Raw genomic sequence first — 25,801 nt, forward strand, 5'->3', positions numbered from 1 at the left:
GTGTGTGTATGTGTGCATGTGTTGCTCGGGATCAGAACCTAGCATGTAATCTCTACCATTGAGATACATTCTACTCCTCCTCCCAAATTTAAAGTATAATGTACATATATAAAAGCACCCAATTCCATGCATATGCCATTGAATTTTCACAAATGAATGCATCTATGTAACCATTAAGATCAACTAATATCTATTACTCACAAACTTTTCTCCCATCCCTTTTCCAGTTTATTGGACCTTCCACAATTAATCCCTATCTTCTGGCTTATAAGTCAGCTCCCCTAGTTTTGAACTGTCTGGGATAAAATAATATATTAATATTCTGAGTGCCTAGCTTGTATTTCTTTTCCAAAGTAGGTATACCAGTTATACCTATAACAGTATTTAAGACTTTCCTTTGCACCTGGGTGTGATGGTGTGTGCCTCCAATCCTAGCATTTGAAAGGTAAAGGAGGATCAAGAATTTGAAACTGCCATGGACTGAAAAATGAGGTCAAGGCCAGCCTGGGCTCCATAGGGAATTTCTCTCATATGCAGAATTAAATTTAGATTTAAGTGTATATGGAATTAACTATGTAAAGACAATATAAAATACATAGAGGGGCTGGAGAGATGACTCAGCAGTTAAGAGCACTTACTGCTCTTGTAGAGGACCTGAGTTTAGGTCCCAGCACCCATTTTGGGCAGCTCACAACTGCCTGTAACTCCAGCTGGACATTCCTACACAGAGACATGCACATATACAAATAATTTTTTAAAAATATATAAATATAATTTTAAATAAATATAAGTAAGGCATTATATATAATATATATATATATATAATATATATATAGTATATATATAAAGCCATGAAATAAAGGCAGAAGGACAACTATTTTGGGGGTTGGGGCAATAAGAAGGGGAAATGGAAGAGTGAATATCAGCAGTTTATGATAATACTCATATAAAAATGTCATAGTGAAATCCATTATTTTAATGATAATTAAAATTAATAAAGAAGGTAATATGAAAATATAGAAGAAAACATTTTAGTAGCTCACCTTATTAATACTGGCCAATAACCAATTGTTTTAATTTTAGGATTATTGGCTCTCTTGCTGGTTTTAAATTGTATTTTTCTCATGACTGCTGACAGTCCACATCATTTTATATCTTTCTATGTTTAATTACTACTAGTTATTTTCTGTTGTGAAGTAGCAGTTCAGACATCCTTCTGATGTCCTGGTTCTTCTTCTTTTTTTCCTGAGTTGTAAGGGTTCTTCACAGAATCTAGATGGAAGCCTTTTATCAGCTTCACACATTTCACAAACCTTTGCCTTTCTATGGACTGCTGTTTTACTCTTTTGAGACATCCTTTAATGAACAGAAGTTTACTTTCAGTGTAGACCAGTTTAATAATATCTTCTCTTTGTGGTTAGTACTTTTTATATTGATTAAAAAATGCTCACCCTATTCTATGTCATAGAGACATTCTTTATGTTTGAGAAGTTTCATTATTTTACCTTTATGTTTACTTTTCTATGTGCAATACAAAGTAGGAGTTAGTTTCATTTCAAGTATGTCTGATCATTTTTATTGGTCCTTTGCCCTTTAGTCATTAAAAAGATCAAACTTGTTTTTAAAAATGTATCCTTGTTATAATACTATAATATAGAGGATAAGAATGCCTGCAGGACTAGAGATACTCTCAAAGACTTTTTTTATGAAACCAATTTGGGGTTTAATAAAAATCTTTTAGTATTGATTTAAGCATGAAAGTTAAGAGAAAGAGATATGCTCAGAGAGACACAAACCATATCATGAGTGTACCACCCATATGTCTATGTCCCAGAGATATCTCAGCATAAAGTACAAAGTCATTGCTTTCATGTAGTAAGTAGTGAGGGGAAGGATAGATAATCATCAAAACGAATGATTCAAACATACACCATTATATAGGGATACTTGTTTGGGAAAATATAGCTAAGGAGTGGCGACTATTAGAGGAATAAAATTTAAAGGAGTGTTGTAGTTAGGAAAGCCTTCACTGAGGCAGTAACAGTTGGTGGAGACCAAAGGATTGAGCTTTTGGCTAGTCCGAGGAAGAGTGTTACAGGGAGAGGTGATGAGGCCTGTGTTGCTCCCCTCTGGAGGCCTGGTGGTTTGCATAACAGCCAATCAGTGTGACCAGAACAAAAGAAAGACCTGAGGAACAGACGAGGTTGCAGATGTACCAAGAGTAACTGAAAGGGTTTGAGCACGGGGTGACCTGAGCAAATGTATGTGTTATGCAGTGGTTCTCAACCTGTGGATGGCAACCCCATAGGCAAACTTTTATCGCCAAAAATATTTACATCATGATTCAGAACAGTAGCAAAAGTACATTTATGAGTTAACAATGAAATAATTTTATGGTTGGGGATCACCACAACATGAAGAGCAGTATTAAAAGGGTTGTAGCATTAGGAAGGTTGAGAACCACTGCCTTAGAGGATCATTTTGGCTATTATGTTTGTGATCTACTGTAGTGAGGGTGTGGGCATGGCAAGGGAGGAAACAAAGAACCCAGATATGGTGGCAGACTCTTATAATCTCAGCTATCCCATAGTTTGAGGCATGAGGATTGCAAATTTGAGGCCAGGCTGAGTAATTTAGCAAGACACTGTCTCAAAATAAAATTTAAGAAAAAAGGAGATGTAGCCTAGTGGTTGGGCATTTGTGTAGCATGTTCAAGGCCCCGGGTTTAATCTCCAGTGCCTGGGGAGAGGAAAACAGAAGTCCAGTACAACAATTTAAACTACTGTTCCGGTTTGACCATGTCTGGTGGTGTGGGATGGAAGATGGAAGGAGGGGGGGAAGAAATTGGGTTCTGTACATATTCTGAGGGAGCCACTAGGAGTTTCTGATGTAGTAGATGTGGGGAGTGACAACAATAATAAAGCCTGGACAACTTAGGAAGGAGAGAGTTTTCTGTTGGTTAAGATGCAGAGACAAGGCTGGAGATATGGCTCAGCAGCTAAGACCACACTGGCTGTTATTCCAGAGGACCCAGGTTCAATTTCTAGTGTCCACATGGCAGCTCACAACTGTAGCCGGAAGTTTCTCCTGTCCTGCCTGGCCCTATAGTTGGGACGAATCTCTCCTACCCATGTCCTGCAGCTGTAGATCCCAAATAAACACACACAAATAAACACAAATAAAAGAGGCTTATATTACTTAATAACTGCATGGCCTACAGCAGGCCTCTTGCTAACAAGCTCTTTTCCTCTTAAATTAACCCATTTCTGTTAATCTGTGTTTTGCCATGTGTTCCATGGCATTACCAGTTCTTTCACACCTTGCTTCTTCTGGTGGCAGCTGGCATCTCTTTCCTCTCCCTCTCCTTTTCTTGTCTCCGTCTTGGATTTCCTGCCTGCCTATAAGCTGCCTTGCCATAGGCCAAAATAGCTTTATTTATTAACCAATCATAGCACCACATATTCATAGCATACAGAAAGACATCACACAGCACACAACAGCCTGTAACTCCATCTCCAGAGGATCCGACACCCTTAGACATACACGCATGCAAAACACAAATGCACATAAAATAAAAATAAACAAATCATTAAAAAAAGATGTAGAAGACAGTGTCAGGAAAATGTGAGGGAAGAACTTATTTCTGATATATTAAGTTAGAAATCTGTGAGATTTGAAAACATACGTGATGAGTAAGGAGGGAACCTTTTGATAGGGCTGCAGGATGACCCAGGATGGCATGGTATGAGCCTCCAAACTAGCCTCTGGACGTAGGACTTCTCTTTGTGATACGGTGGCCACTTGAACACTACCTTGCTTTCTTTTAGTTGCAGTTTGCCCAAATATTGCACTTTTTCTTGGTCTCTGGAGTCATTGCTTTATAACTGATTTTTTTCCCTCTCTCTGCAAAAGGTTTGGTTATGACTGCTCCTCAATCTGATCTAATTTTTTAAGGATTTTTTGAATTTTCTTGTCTGTTCATGCTATTCTATTTTGTTTGTTTTGGTCCTTTATAGCTTTTAGAAATGACTTGTGTTGTTTTATTTTCAAGGATTTAGTGTGGAAACAGTGGATTTGCTAATGTGTGCTTAGTATGCAGCCTTTTTCTTTTTGAGACAGGGTCTTATTGTCTCAAAGCCATGGTGGCTTTGAACTTGTACTCTTGCCTTCACCTCTCCGATGCTGGGATTGCAGGCCTGTGCCTCCATGACTGGCTAGTGTAGAGTTTTAACTTAAGTTTTTGTATTAATTATAAAGAATAATGAATTATGAGAAGGTGACAAATACAGAATGGTAAAAATATTCATCTTTGCTCTTTAAAGCTCTCTTTCTTTCTTTCTTTCTTTCTTTCTTTCTTTTTTTTTTTTTTTTTTTTGTCTTTTTTGAGACAGGGTCTATGTATTATGTAGCTCTGGCTGTCCTGGAATCACTATGTAAACCAGGCTGGCCTCCAACTCACAGAGAGATTCACCTGCTTCTGCCTTTCAATTGCTGGGATTAAAGGTGTGCCAAACTACTCCCGACTAAAGCTATTTTCAAAGTATTTTTTTTTTTTTAGACAGTGTCTCTCTCTGTAGTCACAAGCTGGTCTAGAGCCCGAGATGGCCTGGAAATTAAGAGTCCTTTTGCCTCTCCCATTAGGAGTTCTTGTGTTATAACCAGGTGTCACTCCATCCAGCTTTTGGAGGTATCGTATTGTCAGTTTTAGGATTGACTCCATTCTTTTTGTCTTCTCTGCAGTTCACTTAGCAGCCATGGAGGGCCACCTTCATTGTTTTAAATTCCTACTGAGTAGAATGAACAGTGGGGCACAAGCTTTAAAAGCCTTCAATGATAATGGAGAGAATGTACTGGACCTGGCCCAGCGCTTCTTGAAACAGAACATTTTACAGTTTATACAGGGGGCTGAGTATGAAGGAAGCAATCCAGAAGATCAGTACAGTAAGTAATTAACTCCACATATTTTAGCAGAGAATGATAATATTAAAATGGAACCCAAAGACAAAGAAATTGTAATGCAAATGTTACATTAAAATCTATATATTACTATCCATATTCATCCAGATTCTTTATTATGAAGCATTTTAGACAAATCATGTAGATAGTAGCATAAAGAACACTATATGTGACTGTTGGCTAGTTTTTATGTCAGCTTGATACAAGCTAGAGTCATTAGTGAGAAGGGAGCCTAAATTGAGAAAATGACTTCATAAAATCTGACTGTAGGCAAGCCTGTAAGGCATTTTCTTTTAATTAGTGATTGATGTGGGAGGGCCCAGCCTATTGACTGCTGGTTGTGGGTTCTAGAAGAAAGCAGGCTGAGCAAGCCATGGGGAACAAGCCATAAACAGCATCCCTCCATGGCTTCTGCATCAGCTCCTGCCTCCAGGTCCCTGCCCTGTTTGAGTTCCTGTTCTGACTTCTTTCAATGATGAACAACAATATGGAAGTGTAAGCCAAATAAACCCTTTCCTCCCTAAGTTGCTTTGGCCATGGTGTTTTATCACAGCAATAGTAACCCTTACTAAGACAGTGACATTGAACTTAAGAATAAAATACTGCAGAGTTAAAGCAGTTAGCTCTCCCTAATGCCATTCTCTTTTTCCTCAAGGGGGTGTCTTAGTGTTATTATTGCTGTGATCAAACACCATGATCAAAAGCAACTTGGGGAAGAAAGGATTTATTTGGCTTACACTTCCAAAGTCAGCACAGGAACTCAAGCAGGGTAGGAACCTGAAGTCAGGAGCTAATGCTGAGGCTGTGGAGGAGTAGTGCTTAGGCTTATAGAACCCAGGACCAGCAGCCTAAGGATGGTCCCACCCACAGTGGGCTGGACTCTCCCTCATCAATCACTAAGAAAATGCTCTAAAGGCTTGCCTACAGCCTGATCTTATGGAAGATTTTCTCAATTGAGGTTCCCTTTCTCAGATGACTTTAGCTTGTGTCAAGTTGACATAAATTATAGCCAGGACAAGGGAAAATGTTATTTGGTCCATCTATGGTTTTATATCTTAGTTATAATTCTATTTATATATAATACATTCACAAAATATATAATACTATATTGTGCGTTTATTACAGTAAGAAACTAAACTATTGCAACATATTACTTGTCTTTTCTCCATTTGGCCTTTAAGTTGCTTATGGTTTCTTGCTAAAACTTAATGTGTAATGAATATTTTTGTACGTGCTTCCCTGCATACACAGAGTTTCTTTGGAGAATCATTTCCTTTTCATTATTTCACATAGCCCACACTGAATGTGAAGATTGTATTTCATTCTGAGATCATTGGATGAAGCTTCTTAAAATTTTGACCATTCTGTGGAAACTCATAATTAACAGTTCTGCTTTTGTGGGGACATGGTGCTATGTGCTTTATGTTCCTATGAATATATACATTTTTGTTATATACCTATATTTTCCCTCTTTAAAAGTTGCAATTTTTTTTTAAAATTTTTCTGGAGCTGAGGACTGAACCCAGGGCCTTGCGCTTGCTAGGCAAGCGCTCCACCACTGAGCTAAATCCCCGACCCGCATTGTTTTTCTAAGTAATTTGAGTTCTCTATATTCTTGGTATGAATTATTTATTGATTTTTATCAGATATAATTTTTCCTTACAAGTGAATTGTTCTTTCACTTTGATTATGATATCTTTAAACATCAGTTTTTAATTTACTTAAAGTGCATTTAGGTACACGATTTTATGATCTTTAGTCTATGTGTGCACTCATCATCCTAACAGTGAAGATGGAGACATTCCCATCACTCCTGGGTTTGCTCAGACTCCTTTCAGCTTACCACTCCTTTTATTCTGTCCCTGTGCAGTCGCTGATCTGCTTTCTGTTAATACAGATTCGCTTGCCTTTTTCAGAGTTTTGTGTAGAGAGTCATTTTGAGAATCCACATATATTAGTGTATTTGTAGTTTGTTCCTTTTTAGTGCTCTGCTGTATTCCATGATCAATTGAACAGAGGTGAGCATTTGGATTGCTTTCAGTTTGGCATTTATCAATAGAGTAGCTATTTTGTTTACGTAGACCAGGCATTCTCAACCTTCCTAATGCTGCAATCCTTTAATATGGTTCCTCATGTTGTGGTGACCCCCACCCATAAAATTATTTTCATTGCTACTTCATAACTACAATTTTGATACTGTTATGAATCATAATGTAAATATCAGATATGCAGGATATCTGATATGTGACCCTTATGAAAGGGCCCTTCAACCCTCAAAGGCATCAGGACCCACAGGATGAGAACCACTGACAGATATCTATTTCTATCCCTCTTTGGTAAGTACTTAGGAGTGAAACATATGATGGATATATATCTAACTTCAGATGTTGTTAAGGAGCTGCTTTCCACACTGTTTTCCAAAGTGCTTTGTACCCTTGTCAACACAGGTCATAGTTAGTCTGTTCTGTTGTAGTCATTTTAATGGGTGTATGATGTTCCTTTGGCCTGGATTGGCCATTCATATCACTTCTGTAATGAAATGTCTTTTTAGTTTTTGACATTGTAAAGATAAGCCTATTCTAATTATTGAATGCTTGAGAGATTTTTTTGCATATTCTGGACATAATCTGTCAGATGTGGATCACAAATATTTTCTCCCATTCACAGTCTTTTTGTTTTCAAAGAGAAAAAATTTTAAATTTTATTAAGTTATAGTTTGTAATTTTTTTGTTTTAGATAGTGTTGCACAATTAGTACTATTGTATTTTGTAATTCTTTTTATTTGTCAGTATGTCAGTTGAACTCACCTGAGTAGCTTCATACTTAGAATAATATTGAAACCTGAATTGTATGACAGCTTGAGGTAGGGAAAAGAACAAATGCTCATGTTTACTAAAATGCTGACTTTTTGTTCAGATTTAGCTTTTCCAGGTCATGTGGCTGCCTTTAAGGGTGACTTAGAAATGCTTAAGAACTTGATCGGAAATGGAATAATTAATTTGAATGAACGTGATGATAATGGTTCGACTCCTATGCATAAAGGTGAGCTTGCTTCATACAATTTCTCATGAATTATTCAGCTTTTAAAGTAGTTATTGATCAGAAAATCTACCCTAGTATATATTAGTGAATGTTATATAAAATATACAGTGCCTGATTTCTAATTCAAGGGCCTTTTATGATGCCAGATATATATACCTTTGCTGGTAATGCCAGTCACGTTTCTCAGTGACATTGTTCTTATAGTCATATGTGAAATGCACTGCTAAGGAAACTTCTTACAACAATATTTATTAAAAGATTTATATTATCTATTCATTTATTTGATTTTTTGAGATAGGTTTCTTTGTGTAGGTCTGGGTGTCCTGGAACTAGCTCTTTAGATCGGGCTGGCCTCCATCTCACAGAGGTTCACCTGCCTCTGCCTCCTGAGTGCTGGGATTAAAGGTGTGTGCCACCACTACTTGGAAGATTTATGTTATTTTTCCTCTTTTATTTTTTTTTGGGGGGAGGGGGAACAGGGTCTTACTGTATATCCCTGTCTATGTTTGTAAAGTAGGCTGGCCTCAAACTCAGAGATCTGTCTGACTCTGTTTCTGTCCTGAGTACTGGGATTAAAGGCATGTGCCACCATGTCCTGCTCTTTTTTTTCCTTTAAAAAATATTTATTTTATTTTATGTATATGAGTGTTTGCCTGCATGTATGGATATGCACCATGTGCATGCCTGGTACCTGAACAAACTAGAAGAGGGCATCAGATCCCCTGGTACTGGAGTTACAGATAGTTGTGAGCTGCCATGTGGGTGCTGGGAACTGCACTCAGGTCCTCCTGTAAGAACAAATGCTCTTAATGGCTGAGCCATTTCTCCAGCTCAGCATCTTTTTCTTATATTCCATTTTACATAAATTATTTATCCTTCCTCTTTCCTGTGATAGAATGGAAATGTTGGGCTAAACTAATTATTTTAAATGACACCATTATTCATGATCTTAAATACAATTTTTTGATCACATTTAAGAATAGAATATGTTACTGTTTTTGTCTAATGGGTATTTACTTATAGAGCGTTGGCCAGTCCTTTAGTATTTTTTTTATCAGCTGGTTTTGGATAGGAGAGAGAGAGATGAGGAAAGGGAGTAGGAATTGAGGAACAGAACAAGGTGCTAGTGATCAAAGTGATGCTATGTTTATGGGGACTTAGTAACATGATCATATGTTTATAACACTTAGCAGTGCCTATCTCTCACTACATTTAATGATTATTGAAACCCTGTCTACCTACCTACCTACCTACCTACCTACCTACCTACCCATCCTACCTATCTATCTACCTACCGATCTAGAGCAAGATTTGGTGTGGGGGTGGGGGGGATATCAGTGATATGGTTCAGTGGGTAAAGGTGCTTGCCGCCAAACCTAATGATGTGAGTTCGATCCCAGGAATCTACATGGTAGATGCACCTGAAAGTTGTCCTCTGACCCCCACTTTCACACTGTTCATGCACAATGTGTGCAGATACAGACACAAAGTCAATAAAAATATGTAAAATTTTTGAGAAAAGATTTCTTTCATGTGTGATTTTCATATGCAATAAGTAGGCATAGAATACAATTTTTGCTGTCTCTGAGGTCCTTGTGATTGGAATGTACTTTGGTGTATGACAGAAGACTGCTTAGAAGCTATGCAGTATGACATAGCACTTGGGTAAGGGTTAGAAAGACTGGATTCTAGTTTCAAATCTATGATTTGCTTGTTTGAACTTTGAGCTCCAAGTTTTATATCTGTATCTAAAATTATTTGGATAGGACCTGAACACAGTAGATATTTGATTAAATGTCTAATAAATGCACAAGTGAAAAAGAAAACATTTGCGCAGCCTACTTTTGTTAGTTACTACAAGGTCAAAATATCAGAAAACTGTTTGCAATAACTTCTTTCTCTACGTGTGTTTCCTTGTTTTTTCTTTTTAAAAAGCTGCTGGACAAGGCCACATAGAGTGTTTGCAGTGGTTAATTGAAATGGGAGCCAACAGTAATATTATCAACAAAGCAGGAGAGAAACCCAGCGATGTGGCTAAGAGGTATAAACTCCTGTCTACCATGCTCCTTGCTTCTACTTTTAAAGTTGTGCATTTACTTTCTTATACTTAGAAATTTCTGATAAGTTAACACAGGTTTGGGGGACTCATTAAGATGCTGTTGGAATCAGTTTTTAAGTTGGTTGGTGTTTATTTCTTGTTAGCTCTCCTCTTTAAAGCAATTATTCTCAGCTGGATAGTTGTATCAGTTCTCTTTCCTCTCGGGAAGGGACATATAGAGATGAGAGTGAAGGTCATAACAATGAACATCTACCACATCAGGATGTCAGGTCCAGGAATCCTAAGCATTCTGCAGTGATCTAATTAGTGTGCACAATGCATTCTTGCATTCAAATATCCTTGATACCTTGTTGAGAAACACTGGTAAAAGCAATAATAACAGTGATAACAGAGAAGCAATTATAAGGGGTTTAAGTCATATTTAGAAGTTTACATGGGAAATAAATGTAGCCTCTATCATGAAACTCTGTGAGCTCTTTCAGGTCAGGCCCTCAAGGGATAGTTAGTGCATATCTGTGTTCTCATTTGTTTGTTGTTAATTCAGCATCCTGTCTAGTCACTATGGTCCAGGCACTGTGGCCAGAAGTCAGATTGTAAATACAGGAATGCACAGTGCCTGCTGTCCAGGAGCTTATAGTCATAGAAGCCCTAGAGGTTTATACTTCAAAGAAAAACAAATATACAAGCAAAAGTTCTTAGTCATTATAATCATTGTCCCACCCATATTACATGCTATGTATAAGTGAGGAAAACTGCCAACTCTATTTGTCAATGGTGTGGGTTTGGAAATGGTACAGATGATAGTAAAAGATATGAAAGAAATTGCAGCAGGATAGAATTTAGATCATTGTCAAGAACATTTTTTGAAGAAGCAGCATTTATATTGATACTTGGAGAATTATAGCATTTTTCATTTTTGTTGTTCAGAACTGCTTGAATTTATACCATGAGTGTGGGCTACAATGGCCCATGAGGCTTGATCTGATATTTGGTTGGGCCCAGTCACTCACTTAACTTCATGTGTAGCTCAGGCTGCCCTTCAACTTACACTCCTGTCTCAGCCTCCCTGGTGCTGGGATTAGAGGTTTGTGCCACACTATACCTAGTTCAGATTGTTTTCTTTTTGTTGAGTTTAAAAGGTTCTTTACCTATTCTAGATACTAGTTCTTTCTCAGAAAATATCCTTTGTAAGATTTTTCTCTCACTTGTGGGATATTTTTCATACCTTAAAAATATCTTTGGAAGTGATGTCTCCACAAAGTTTTCCTCTTTTGGATTGTGCTTTTGGTGTTAGATCTTGAAAATTTTTGTGACCTTGTATCCTATGTTTTCTTTTAGAAGTTGTATAGTTTTAGGCTGTGATGTCTATGGTTCACGATAAGTTTTTTTTTATATTATACTAGGTATGTATTTAAGTTCATTCTTTTCATGTGGATATCAATTATAGTACTATTTGTTGAAAATGTTATACTTTCTTCATTGCCTTTGTGACTTTGTCAAAACCAACTTTATTTGCTTGTTTGAAACGGTCTTTCTCCATAGTCCAGGCTGGCTTTAAATTGCCATAGAGCCCAAACTGGCCTCCAATTTGCAGTCTTCTTCCTGCGTTCATTTCTTAAGTGCTGAGATTGTAGGCATGTGCCACCATATACCTAACCTAATATTTAAATATAGTAAAATATAAAAAAGGAAATAAGAAATATATCCCCAAAGAATAAAAAAGGACAACTAAGGTAATTTATAGAGTAAATTAGGATATTAAAATGTAATTCAGGTAAAATATTAATAAAGTGGGGAATATGAGTAAGGGAAAAGTAGCATGAAGATTGGCAAGAGAGGAGAGGTATGTGTAATTAAGGTATGGGAAATAACAGGGAAAAGAAAAGAAAGCAATTAAAAAAACTGAGATGGGCATGGTAGTACATACCCACTATTCTGAAGGCAGGAACGGGAAATATCTGTAGAGTTCAAGGCCAGCCTGTTCTATATAGTGAGTTCCAGACCAGCCAGGGCTACACAGTGAGACCTTGTCTGTGATTGTTTTTTTTTTTTGTTTTTTTGTTTTTTTTTTTTGAGCCCCACCACTCAGCTTCCAAATAAATATACAGAGACTTATTTTTACTTATGAATGCCCGGCCTTAGCTTGGTTTGTTTCTAGTCAGCATTTCTAACTTAAATTAACCCATTTCTCTTCTTCTATGTTTTGCCCCTGGGCTTTTTACTGTTCTTTATTCTATGTCTTTCTTCCTTTCTTACTCCATGGCTGGTTGTGTGGCTGAGAGACTGGCCCCTGGCGTCTTCCTCTCCTCCTTTTCTCGTTCCTAGCTCTTCTCTCAAGCCTAGATTTCTCCTCCTATTTATTCTCTCTGCCTGGCAGCCCCACCAATCCTTTTCTCCTCCCTAGCTACTGGGCATTCAGCTCTTTATTAGATGTTTTAGACAGGCAAAGTAACACAGCTTTACAGAGTTAAACAAATGCAACATAAAAGAATATATCACATCTTTGCATCATTAAACAAATATTCCACAGCATAAGCGAATGTAACACATTTTAAACTAATATTCCACAACACCTGTCTCTAAACAAAAAGGAAGACAAAACAAAAACAAACTCAAGTAGCCATCCTTAGTTCCTTCTTGTAAGCAGGTGGGAGATAGTTGGTGTTTCTCCCCCAAGCTGCTGCTTCTAACATGTACTGGGGTTGGAGAGGTGGGCGGCAAGTTGTTTTTCTCTCTGTTCCAAACAGGTTGAACCTGAAAGAAATGTATGGAGGCTGAGCCCTTCTGAGCCTTACTAAGTGGGGCAAGGGCTAAGACAGTGACCACCATTGGCTCAGTTCATGCCTGTGATCTCTGTAGTTAACCTAGCACTTCAGCAAGTACAGGAGCAGCGCCCCCATGTATGGGAGCAGTGCACCACCAGTGCATACTCGGGCATGAGGAATACCAAAGCTATGGCAGTATTTCCACCATTTGTCTCTCGGGGCTCTGAGAGTGGAGAAGGTGATCAGACCCACACAATCTGCATCAAGAGTATGATGTACAGGCACTGAGTAATCCTGTCTGTTCTGACAGTGCTAGTCTATGCTCCAGCCTCTGCTTATAGCCACCAACTGCTAGTTTCAGGCCACTGTTTCCAAATAAATGGAAGTGCCATTTCCCTCTGCATGCATTTCCCAGCCTTGGAGAGCTATGTCGATACATGTGTGTCCACATCGCAGCCAGTTTCTTGGGCCCACATTGTCTCCTGCAGTAAGCACTTACAGAGCTAGTAAAGAGAGGCTCTTGGCACTTCAAGGTATCAAGGTGCAGGGCATCTAGTTCCTCAAGCCTTAGGTTTTGTTTGTTCGTTTTCTAGACAGGGTTTCTCTGTGTAGTCCTGGCTGTCCTGGAACTTGCTCTGTAGACCAGGCTGGCCTTGAACTCAAAGATCCTGCCTCTGCCTCCCAAGTGCTGGAATCAAAGGTGTGCACCACCACTCCTGGCTCAAGCCTTAGGTTTGATGGTGGCATCTCTCTCAAGATGATTGCTCAGAGCACACTGAGCAAACTAGCAAGTGCAGGGGCCCTCTCCTGGGCATGCCTGTACTGTGTGGGTCTAGATACTGTCTTAAACTCATTCTGCACAGACTGTGCACTGGGCCTGCCTGTACTGTGTAGATCTAGATGCTGTCTTAAACTCATTCTGCACAGACTGTGCACCTGTGGAGCTTGCCCAGGTTCTCTTCTCTCCTGTTCTTAAAGCGTCAAGGGGAATTTTGTCCTTGTCCCCACTGTGCTGCCTAGCAGTCAGTGCTACAGTTCTTTGCTTCTTTCATAATTGAAAGTACAGTATGTCTCAATTTGACCTGGTCACCAACGGTTGCACACACCTGCAGCCACACACCCAGTGTTCTTTTTTCATCTTATAGAGATTCAGGAATGTTCTGGCTGTCTCCAGTCTACCATACTTACTCTTTTGTCAGCCACACAACTTTCTCTATAAATTTATTACCTAGGTACTTATACATGCTAGGCAAGTGCTCTACCACCCAGCTGCAAAGCCAGCCATATCCTTTAATAATTTACTTGCTGCACCTGATAAAAAATAAGAATGTAATACGTAATGTGTTTTAAAAATATGAATGTATTAGTTTTTGTTTGTTTGTTTTTGCATTGTTGTAACCAAAATACCTAACCAACAGCTTGAGAGGAGAAAGGCTTATTTGGGCTCAGAGTTTCGGAGAATCTCAGCTCATTACACTTAGGAAGGCTTGGCAGCCGAGGCATGGTAGTAAGAGCATGTGTTGGTGGCTGCTCACATGCTGGGAAGCTGGAAGCAGACAGTTCTGGCTCTTTAGGGGTAGGTATAATCTTCAAAGCCAGGCTTCATCTCTTAAAGGTCTTCCCTTCCACGTAGCACCACAAGCTGGGAACCTGAGCTGGCGTCCAAAACACGAGTGTATGGAAATACTGCACATTCACACTATAACAGTGTGGAAAATAGAGTTTAGTGTGTGGTGACTCTCCATGTCCTAGAAGACAGTATCACATAGTTCAGTTAACAACACTGTGGGAAAGTATGCTTGTTCCATTCATTCACAACAGAAAAATTTTCTGAAATCAAAAATTTATTAGTAGAGGCTTCATGAAATATGAGAAAGAGCAAAGAGAATAGAAAACAGAAGGAAAGGTCATATTGTTCCTTTCAATTTTAAAATCAAGCCAGGTGTTTTGGGTTGAAGGATGAAGAGTAAGTATGGTAAGAACTATAGGTAACTTGAAAACTGGAACAGAATTAATTCTGTCACCTATCTTGGGCTAAGAAAAGGCAATAAAATAGAGAGTCAAGTAGGATAGTTCTGGGCTCTGTAGTCACTAGAGTCATTCTATTTGGAGGCACAGTAACTATTCTTCTACTGTGGGATCTCTTCTCCCAGTGTATTTTAGATCCACTACTGGGATCACTTCTCAGTATGAGTACTATATAGTAGTCAGTAACTGAGGTTCCCACATAGCTGAGTGTGCATCAGATTCACTGACCTTAAGCTACAGGTTTGCCTCCTTGCTTGGTGGTGGGTAGATAGAAGTGCATATATGGTGGAATTGCCCAAGTTAAGTATGAACTGCAGTTTAAATGTATGGCAGTTTGGGAATCTGGTTAATTATTCATTCCTTTCTACAGATTTGCCCATTTGGCAGCAGTGAAACTGTTAGAGGGGCTACAGAAATATGAGCTAAATGATGAGATTGGAATTGATGACAATCATACAAAGTTTTTCCTGAGACACGGTGTTGAGGGAAGCACCGATGCCAAGGATGACTTATGTCTGAGTGATGCAGACAAAGCAAATGCCAGAAGTAAGTGTGCTGCCTCTGTCAGGAGTTAGCCATTCAGAAAGACTGTGGCCACGGGGACGGGGAGATGGCTTGGTGGGTAAAAGCGCTTGCTGTGCACCTGTGAGAACCTGACTTTAATCCCCGGAACTCATGTAAAGCTGCCATAGTGGCATGCTTCTGTAATCCCAGTGCTCCTAAGGCAAAGACAAGATGGGAGGCAAAGACAAGAGAAACCCTCGAAGCTCGAGGGCCAGGTAACCTGGAGTATGCATCCGTGAACAACAAAGAGACCCTGTCTCAAGTAAGGTGGAAAGCAAGGACTAACACCAGAGGTTGTCCTTGGAGCTCCAAAAGTGTTGTAGCATGTGCTTGCCTGAGTGCACATAAAAGAGCGTGTACACGGATGAAATGTGTGCACACAGACAACATATATCATACACACTGCCAGCAAAAGGAAAGAATACATTGGGGCTGGCGGGATGGCTCAGTGGTTAAGAGCTCTTGCTGCTCTGTTAGAGGTTGATTCCCAGCACCCACTTCTAGTGTAACTCCAGTTCCAGGGATGACCTCTCTTAGCAGTCACATAAGGAAAATTACGATAAGGCCTACTTTTTACTGTGTGTTTGGAGATTATTCAAATGACACTGTCTACAAAGAAAAGTAATTTAGTGTTTTTGTCCTAAGAGTTATTGAAATATAAACAAGTGTATGATATGGTCTTTGGAATGGAAGAATGTAACATGGGAACTAAAGAAGTTAAATAAGACAGACATACTTAAGTGGATCATAGACATAGTAAAAGACAATCAAGAGTGATAATCCTAGCACTTGGGAGACTGGGTAAGAGGAAGACAAGTTTGAGGCTAGTCTGGACTGTATAGTGAGCTTAAAGTAAGCATGGGCTGCAAAGAAAGACTTTAACTCTCTCCTGCCCCAGCGCACACACAAAAGCATCTCAATGATTGCTAAGGTTTGTTGGGAATGATATTTTTGTAAAGATTTATTATTTTAATTTGATATGTATGGGGGTTTTGCATATATATATATATGTGTGTGTGTGTGTGTGTATGTGTGTGTCTGTGTGTGTCTGTGTGTGTCTGTGTGTGTGTCTGTGCACCACACATCCAGAAGGAGGCATCACATCCTCTGGAGCTGCAATTACAGATGGCTGTTAGGCACCATTTGGTACTGGGAATCAAACCTGGGTCTTCTCTGCAAGAGTAAGAATACTTTTAGCCACTGAGCCATCTCTCCATCACAAGTAATTATTTCATTTTTGAAATTATAATATAATTACACCATTTCACACTTTCCTCCCTCTAAACCTTCTCATATACCCCTTCCTTCTCTCCTTCAAATTCATGGCAGATTCTTTTTTTCACTAATTGTTATTGCATATATTCTCAGTCCAGTAATTTTTTTCTTTTTTTTTTAAGAGATTTATTTATTTATTATGTATACAATGTTCCGCCTGCATGTATGTCTACAGGCCAGAAGAGGGCACCAGATCTCATTACAGATGGTTGTGAGCCACCATGTGGTTGCTGGGAAGAGCAGTCACTGCTCTTAACCTCTGATCCATCTCTCCAGCCCCCCTTTTTTTTCCTTTGGTTTTTCGAGACAGAGTTTCTCTGTGTAGTTTTGCGCCTTTCCTGGAACTCACTCTGTAGTCCAGGCTAGCCTTGAACTCACAGAGATCCGCCGGCCTCTGCCTCCCGAGTGCTGGGACTAAAGGCGTGCGCCACCATGGCCCGGCCAGTAATTTTTAAAGAGAATCATTGCAACAAGTTTTACTGATAGTCCATGTGCCATACAGTTGTTGTTATTAGGGAAAATGAGTCAATTCAAAGGCACTTCTATTTGGTGATGGTAGTCATAGGGAGGGGTAATAAACAATTGATAAGAAAATAGGAGCAGCCGGGCGGTGGTGGCGCACGCCTTTAATCCCAGCACTCGGGAGGCAGAGCCAGGCGGATCTCTGTGAGTTCGAGGCCAGCCTGGGCTACCAAGTGAGTTCCAGGAAAGGCGCAAAACTACACAGAGAAACCCTGCCTCGAAAAACCGGAAAAAAAATTAAAAAAAAAAAAAAAAAAAAAAAAAAAAGAAAATAGGAGCATAAAGAAAATAGTGTAGGTAACTGTTAGGACTCTGTGGTAACATTTCAGAAGAGACCTGAATGATGAGAATGAACTGTATGGAGATCTTAGGAGAAAATTCTAAACAGAGCATGTGCAAAGGCTGAGAGGAATCACTAAGGAGAAGTTAACAGAGAAAGTTGGAGAGGAAAGTGGGGGCCCAGTAGGAATCATAAAGGGCTTAATAATAATTTAGCTTTAGGTTTTCTTCTAAGCCATTGGAACAATTTAGGGCAGAGATGATGTCATTTGAGTTATGTTTAAAGACTGTCATTCTAACTACTGGGGATGTAACAGACTGGAGGGCGAGGAGAGTATACTAGTTCAGGTGGGTTGTTAATTAGGAGAGGAGAGAACATACTCATTTGTCAATATGGATGGTTTCTAACTTAATTTATGAAGGATAACTCAACTAAAATTGTGCAAGATATAGTATTACCTGTATAGTTTCTTGGGCCCTGTAAGTCTGTAATGGAGGCCCATGACTACCAGAGACACATTCTTGTTTTGTTTCAGCCTCTTTGTACTAGAGATTTTCATTCCAGCAGAGCTTGCATTAGTACTATGCATTTCCCTTTAATATATTTTACACACGCACACACACACACACACACACACACACACACACACACACACACTTTGGTACATTAACCAGACAGCAGTAGTAAAGCCATACAGTATCTAGAGGTTGATTATGGAGAAAGCAAGCCAGGACCCAATTGGTTCTGCCTGTTTGTGTATTTAGATTTCTAGAAGGTAGAAAGGCCATTTGCTCTCACAGAGCAAGAATGGAAGTAGGGCCGGGCGGTGGTGGCGCACGCCTTTAATCCCAGCACTCGGGAGGCAGAGCCAGGCGGATTTCTGTGAGTTCGAGGCCAGCCTGGGCTACCAAGTGAGTTCCAGGAAAGGCGCAAAGCTACACAGAGAAACCCTGTCTCGAAAAACCAAAAAAAAAAAAAAAAAAAAAAAAAAAAGAATGGAAGTAGGAAAGTCAGTTAGGAGAATGTGGCCTTAATTTGGAAGAGAGTTGGTGATAGCTTGGATCGGAATGGAGATGGTGAGATTTGGAGGTGCTTTTTAAAGGGGTCATGGGATTTGCTGACTGAGCTAGGTGTGAGGAGTTTGAAGATGAAGGCAGGAAAGGATGACTCTTAGTTATTTCACATACCTAGGTGAATGGTAACGAGTTTTAAAGGATTATTCACTCAGGAGAGAGTAGAAAGGAAACCTTTGTAAAAGTGGGATTTGTGCTTTGCCTTTACTGACTAGGGCGAAATGTTTGAGGAAGGCGTGCCATTTATCCAACATGTGTGGATCTGTTCTGTGTTCGTAGCCTTGGCTCAGGACTATGGTAATATACCAGATATATATAGTTCCTCATTTTTAGAAAATATTCTGAACTCAACATAGTACTATAAGATGTTTCTGAAACTGTGCCTTCTCAGTTATTTCTCTTTTATCATCCAACAGGTGCTTACTGAATATTGTTTATGTGTCAGGCAGTGTTTAAGCACTAGAGTTACATTGGTAAACATGTAAATCATTTCTCCATGCTTTTGAACTGATTTTTAATAACCATGGAAGTGTTTATCATTTTCTTTCAAAAATATTTTTTTCTGTTTTAAATTGTGTGTGTGTGTGTGTGTGTGTGTGTGTGTGTGTGTATCTGTGCACATGAGTACAGGTGCCCTTGGAAGCCTTCGGAGTGTGTGTGTGTGTGTATGTGTGTGTGTGTGTGTGTGTGTGTGCGTGTGCGCGTGTATCTGTGCATATGAGTACAGGTGCCCTTGGAAGCCTTCGAAGGAGGAGTTGCAGGTTGTGAGTCACTAAATGTGGGTGCTGGGATCCAAACTTGAATCCTCTGGAAGAGCAGCAGCAAGTGCTCCTAACAGCTGAGAGAATGTATTAATTACTTTTCTGTTGCTAAATACCATGACTGTGGTGATTTTTGTAATCTAAGAAATAAAGCTTGCCTGAAGATCAGAGGACAGAGCTAGCCACAGAGTTAGCCATAGAGGTCAGGCAGCGGTGGCATACACCTTTAATTCCAGCACTTGGGATCACACACCTTTAATCCCAGCACTTGGGATCTCACATCCTTAATCCCAGCACTAGGAAGACTGAAACAGGAAGTGATATGCTGGGCAGAGAAAGGAATATAAGGAGTGAAGAGACAGGAACTCTCAGGCTTTCACCCCTGTATTTGGCTCTGTGTTTCTTATTTAATAAAACTGTTTAGAAATTCGTCTACAAGAGAGCAAGATCAACATGGGAGGCTTTTAGCTCTCAGAGCCCAACCCCAGTGACTTCCTCCAGCAAAGCTGCACCACTGAATTTCTTCAAACAATCAACTAGGGACCTTGTGTTCAAATACCATAGCCTACTGGGGACATTGTAATACAAACCATGACAGCCATGTTAATTGGTTTGTGTTTAAAGACTTTCATTCTAACTATTGGGGATATAATAGACTGGAGGATGAGAAAGGGTATAACATTTCTAGCCCCTCAATTATTGTCATGATGACCACTTGGAGGATAATCTGATTCCATTTAATGATGCCTTAATGTGCTCAGGCTGTTGTAATTAAACACTAGAGACTGGAAAAGTTAAACAACAGAAATTTATTTCTTACAATTAGGGTCTGGAAGTCCTAGATCAAAGTCTAACATGACTGTTTTATAGAGAAGGGTCTGCTTTTGGCTTTGATATAACCATATACTCAAAATGGAAGAGTGAGGAGCATTTGGGGAAGAACATGGATGGGAATGTAAGCCATTTAAAGTGTTTTCCTCTAATGATACTAATCTCATAAGAACAGTACATGGTATTTAACCCCAATCACCTTCTAAAACCCTATCTCCACATAATATCACCTTGGAATATAGAGCTTTAATGTGAGTTTTGAGAGCGATTCATGCAGTCCATAACAAATGGATAACCACCCAAACCTTCTAAATTAGTTTAAGTTAGACTGCTCCTCCTACCCGCAGAATACATGTTGACACAGATAGATACCCTGAAGCCAGTGGGGCTGTGGTTTCTATTGGTATTATGCTTTAAAATTTTTTTGAACTAAACAGAAGTCTGGTAATTAGAGCAAATTTTGTTTCTGTGGCATTTCTGCTGATGTTTCAGCTACTGGCATCTTAACTCTTGTGCCAGAAATTTGACTCTACAATATTGAAAGTTTAATATTTCTGTAGAACTTTACAGTTTACAAAACTTCCATTGATCACAGTAAGTGTATGGGAATGATTATATCTGTGTTCTCTCTTAAGAAACACTTATAGAGTATCATATTATTTGATTTATAAAGCACCTTAGGTTTAGAGATGCTAAGTTGCTTGTCCAAAGTCACCCAGCAAGTGGACATAGGCTTTAGACTTCTTTATATAATGCCCTTGTCACCACATCTGGAAGGGAGTATTTCCATGCCATGTAACCTTGATGTTTCTTCTGTGTTTGGTCAGGGAGCTGTGGTTTATTCTAGTGAATGAGAGGGATGGTTTCAGTGGCTCTCTGAGTGGTGAGGAAAGTTAGAAGAAAGTGTTTGAGTTGAGGCTGATCTAAGCACAAGCAGCTATGTAGTGAGTGGACAGTAGGTCTTAGGCAATGGATTCAGACATCAGAGCGTCCCCACTTTTTAGTTTGTTGCTATCAGAACCTTAGTTTCTCATCTATGAAAATCAGCAATGTTGATATTGCTACCCTGACAGAATTGTTATAAGACTTCATTTCATACTCTAATGAATAAGAACTGCCTAGCTTATGGCAGAGGCTCAGAAAATGTCAGTTCTCCGTCCTTTTGATCTTTGGAGGGTGCTTTTAGTTATTCTGGTTGGAATATATAGTTGTGCTTAAACTATATTTTCTAAAAAAAATTTGAAATTCATGTCTAGATTTTTTTCCTCTAAAAATACTTAAAAGCTCCAGGTACAGTCTTAGGCTTATTTTTCAGGGACATGGGAGATCCTTCCATTTTGAGTTCAATCAAGGGAGAAACTGAAGGTGCTGGCATGAGTTTTCACTAATTTTCTGACATGCAGTAGATAATACATGGGCTAGTACTTACTTTTCATCTTAAAACACTATTAAGCTTTTTTGGGCCATCATGCCTATAATATCAGTATCATAATTATCTGGTACATGTTCCAATAACAGATAAAGAATCCTCTAACTAGGCATTTCCTTGCTTGCATCACTGATATTTATTCCTCTGCATGTGTACCACACTTTCATCAAGTCCTTCCATAAACAGCAGACTTGGTTTTATTAAAAAAGAAAATGGGGCTGAAGAGATGGCTCAGTGGTTAAGAATACTTTTTGCTTTTGAAGAGGACCTGGGTTTGGTTCCTAGCACCCATGTGGAGGCTCTCAGCCATCTTTCTCCAGTTCCAGGAGATCCAATGCCCTCTTCTGACATCCTCAGGTACCAGGCATGAATGTAGTCTACAGACATACATGCAGGCAAAGCACTCATACACATAAAATAAATAAATATTTTTAAGAAGGCTGTTGCAAAGAAAAAGAAGGAAAAATGTTGAGAGAGAATCACTATCCTGTAAGCATATGTGCTGTTGTCTAAATTAGGTTCCGATTCAACTGTCTTTCAGTGAGAGCCCACAAGAAAATTGTGGAATTGAGACAACTTCTGGAAATCGCTGAGAGCAACTTCAAACACTTGGGTGGGATAACAGAAGAGGAGCTACAGCAGAGAAAAGAACAGCTGGAGGCTGAGAAGTAGGGTCCTTAAAGCCAGTGCTTTGTATTTCAGTACCTATGAATCCCATGTGGGGCTTTCTTACCAGAAACGTGTTCTTTCATTCTGCCAGAGTTAGGTTCCATTCTTTCCCCTCCTGAGTTCGTTAAGACGTTTTTTAAAGTTGTGGAATAATAGGCTTAACATAAAGTTACCATATCAGCAGTTTTAAGTGTGTAGTTCAGTAGTGCTAAACATACTCATGCCATTGTGATTCCAGTCTTCCAAACTACTTTCATTTTGTAAAATTGGCATTATTTATGGAGTTCTTGAGACCACAGCTATTTTAAATCCTTCAGCCAGTATAGGTGACATGGTCTGTAAACATTCTCATTAGGCTGAACTTCCCAATCAAAAAATTATGAAATCCATTTCTTTGTTGACTAAATTGTAGGCCCAACATGCTATCCTCACCATTCAGTTATAGAGACAGAAACTCTGGTTCAAGTCACAGCATCTTTTATCTGGATAATTATCACAGTTTCTTCATAGGTGTCTCAACACACTGACTTCTGCTGTTTACCCATACTTCTTACCCTGTAGTTTGTACTTAACACAACGTCCAGAAAAATCATAGGAAAGCTTAAATGAGATCATGTTGCAATGTCAAGCCCTCTCCTGGCTTCCTGTTTTACTCATAAAAGCCAGTCTTTGCTCTGACTGAGAGGCTGTATTTGTTCTGGTTCTCTTTATCGCTAGTCTACATGACTGTCTTATTTAAACTATTCCAGTCATGCTAGCCTGTAGCTTTCTTGTATTTGCTTAGGCAGAATCCTTTCTTAGGGCTTGTTCCCTACTGTCTGGAATGATCTTTCCACAGTGTCTAAACACTTCTCTCATTCCTTTCAGGACGTGGCTCAAATCTCTTTTCAGTAAAGTCTCCTTAGCCACTGTATATGAAGTTGCCCTTTCTGTTGCTGTGATAAAACGCTCCCCAGAACCAGTTTGGAGGAGAGAAGGGTTTATTTGTTGTTCCCTCTTTCCAGATGTGCTTTTGTGATAGTGACAAAAAACTGACCAGCCCAATTGCCCCTGGTCAGTTTGGCACAAATATGTAATTATTAAACCAACCTTTCTTGTTCATCCCTAAGATCTCATGTTAATATTTTAATATAAAACATAGTATAACTTTTAAAAGTCCTAATGTCTTTTAAAAATTAAAACACTTTAAGAGTTAAAAGGTTTTTTTCCTTCTTCTTGGCATGGTGGCACAGTGCTTGGGAGGCAGAAGCAGGGAGAGCTCTGTGATTTGAGGTCAGCCTAGTCTACGTAGTGAGTTCCATGACAGCCAGGACTAAATGGAGTGATCCTGATTTGAAAACAAAACAAAACATAAATTGTTACTTTAAAAAAAAATAATGACAGGGTCTTATTATGTAGCTTTGGCGGTCTGGAATTCACTATATAGTCCACAGAAATTTGCCTGCCTCTACCTCCTGCATGCTGGGATTAAAGGTGTGTGCCACATGCCTGGAACCTGGGAGAGTCTTAAGTGTTACCAAGTTCAACTTCTGGCTTAAGATGCCTCCTTGACCCACGACTGGACCACAGCCTCCATGTGCTGACCCCAAGAAATACTTGCCAGAACACTTCACCTCAGTAATTCTGACCTCTTGTTAATCACGGCTGCTTCCTCAGCCTCAGCTAACCAGTGTTAATTAGGCCAGCAAACCCAGTTCCCTCGAGTGGTGCTGGGCTCTTGTTAGTCACAGCTGACTCCAGCCCTAGCTGAGGGCATCGCTGTTGTAGTGAAGCACAGGCCAGCTTCCATAGATCTTAGCTCAGATAGATCACAGGAATGGCTCTGATAGAGTCTCTTCTTCTTCCAGAAACAGCTCATCCTACATCTCTCACCATTCTTACTTCCAAGCTCCTACAACAGTTCATTAAGCTTTTAGTACTTAGAACCCAAAGTTCTGAAAGCTTCCACAGTGCTCCCTAGAACAACATGGCCAGATCTGTCACCATGTTGTGGGTCCAAGGCTCTGAATCAGCAGACACAGGTTCCGAAAAGCAAGATTTATTGCAGGAAAGTACTACAGAAACTAATTGGTCAGAGACCACAGTACAGACTCGGGAGCTGACTTTGTCCCCAAATGTTCATTTCAGCAAATATTTAAGCGCAAACCCCACAAACATCTGTGCCAAGTTACAGTTAGATTTTTCCACCAATCAGGATTCAAAGATTGGGGGCTTTCCCTATGTGTTCCATCACTGTTAAATGACATACAATGTAAGCTTTTCAGTCTAACCAATCAGATTCATTTGTTCTTTATGTTGTTAGGAACAGCCATAATGTTTCTAGAGAACTAAAGATGCATAACAGACTGTTTCTGTTTAAGGAGGAGGTGGGTCAGCTGTTAGAAGGTCCCCAGCTCCCCTAAGGCTTGGGGATGTGAACTTTGTTTCACCCTACAAGTAAAACGGAGTCTGAAATCAAAATAGCAGTACTTAGGACAAGGTGTTTTTGCCTGTTCCTAACAACATTAATAGCCCACTCTGGTACCAACTTCTGTCCTAGTTTGCTCCCCCCCCCCCCCCCCCAGAGCTGAGGACAGAACTCAGGGCAATCTACCACTGAGCTAAATCCCCAACCCCTAGTTTGCTTTTTTGTGACTGTGATGAAATTGACCAAAACCAGCTTGCGGGGAGGAAAGTGTTTATACTTCCAAGTCACACTGTTAAAGGGATGCCAGGGCAGGAACTGCAGCTCTTACTCACTGGCTCCTCATAGCTTGCTCAGCCTGTTTTCTTATATCCTAAGGGTCACCTGTCCAGGTGAGCTTGGCTAGGCCTTCCCACACCATTCATTTTAATCAAGAAAATGTCCCACAGGCATACGCCTCCTTGGGCAGTCTGATGGAAGGAATTTCTCAGTTGGGGCTCCCTCTTCCCACATGACTCTAGCTTATGTCAAGTTGATAAAAACTAACTAACACAGAGGTGTTAATCATCTGCTCCACATTTTCTATTACTGTTTCCTGCTTTATTTTTCTCCCTCTTAGTACTTGTTACCTTCCTGCATATCGTGTATTTTGCTTATTTATTCTTGGTCACTACTCATTCCCAGTACTTAAATCCCTGCTGATTCATATAAGACCCTAAATGCAGTTGACAAATAAATGATTTTATTTGTTTTAAACTCAAAGTATAGATGCTTTCCACACTTAACAAAAATAGTTGTTAGGTAAATCATGATTGACTGAGAAAACATTTTTGCTAGGACCATCAAAGAACTGCAGGACCAGCTAGCCTATGAGCGACTCCGCAGAGAAAAGTTAGAGAGTCAACTGGACGAATACCGAGCAGAGGTGGATCAACTCAAGGAAACGCTGGAGAAAATTCAGGTCCCCAGTGTCGTGGCTATGGTTGGTGTTCTTAATACATTTCTTTTTCTTGATAAATGGTATATAGAAGAGGCTAAGATTTTGAGCTTTGAGTTGGGGCAGAACTTGAATCCTGTCTATAATCTTTTTTGATGTGGGTAAGCTTTTGGCCTATTTGAACTTGTGTTGCAAACTAGAGCTAA

At 39.6% G+C, this 25,801-nt stretch overlaps 1 protein-coding gene across 5 annotated transcripts in view; it reads left to right on the forward strand.

Moving 5' to 3' along the window:
- Positions 1-25,801, forward strand: part of Ankrd42 (ankyrin repeat domain 42) — a 46,564-nt gene that overhangs the window by 16,628 nt on the left and 4,135 nt on the right. For 3 of the 5 annotated variants that reach the window (XM_059271341.1, XM_059271367.1, XM_059271348.1), the window contains exons 6-11: positions 4,741-4,941; positions 7,873-7,998; positions 9,934-10,039; positions 15,221-15,396; positions 22,127-22,253; positions 25,496-25,640. In XM_059271341.1, the coding sequence (XP_059127324.1) occupies positions 4,741-4,941; positions 7,873-7,998; positions 9,934-10,039; positions 15,221-15,396; positions 22,127-22,253; positions 25,496-25,640 (881 nt within the window). Of the gene's footprint in view, positions 1-4,740; positions 4,942-7,872; positions 7,999-9,933; positions 10,040-15,220; positions 15,397-22,126; positions 22,254-25,495; positions 25,641-25,801 lie in introns of those variants that run through there. The other 2 variants (XM_059271357.1, XM_059271378.1) reach the window with 2 other exon arrangements.

The sequence above is a fragment of the Peromyscus eremicus genome, chromosome 1 (genome assembly GCF_949786415.1).
Source record: "Peromyscus eremicus chromosome 1, PerEre_H2_v1, whole genome shotgun sequence".
In the NCBI taxonomy this organism is placed as follows: domain Eukaryota; kingdom Metazoa; phylum Chordata; class Mammalia; order Rodentia; family Cricetidae; genus Peromyscus; species Peromyscus eremicus.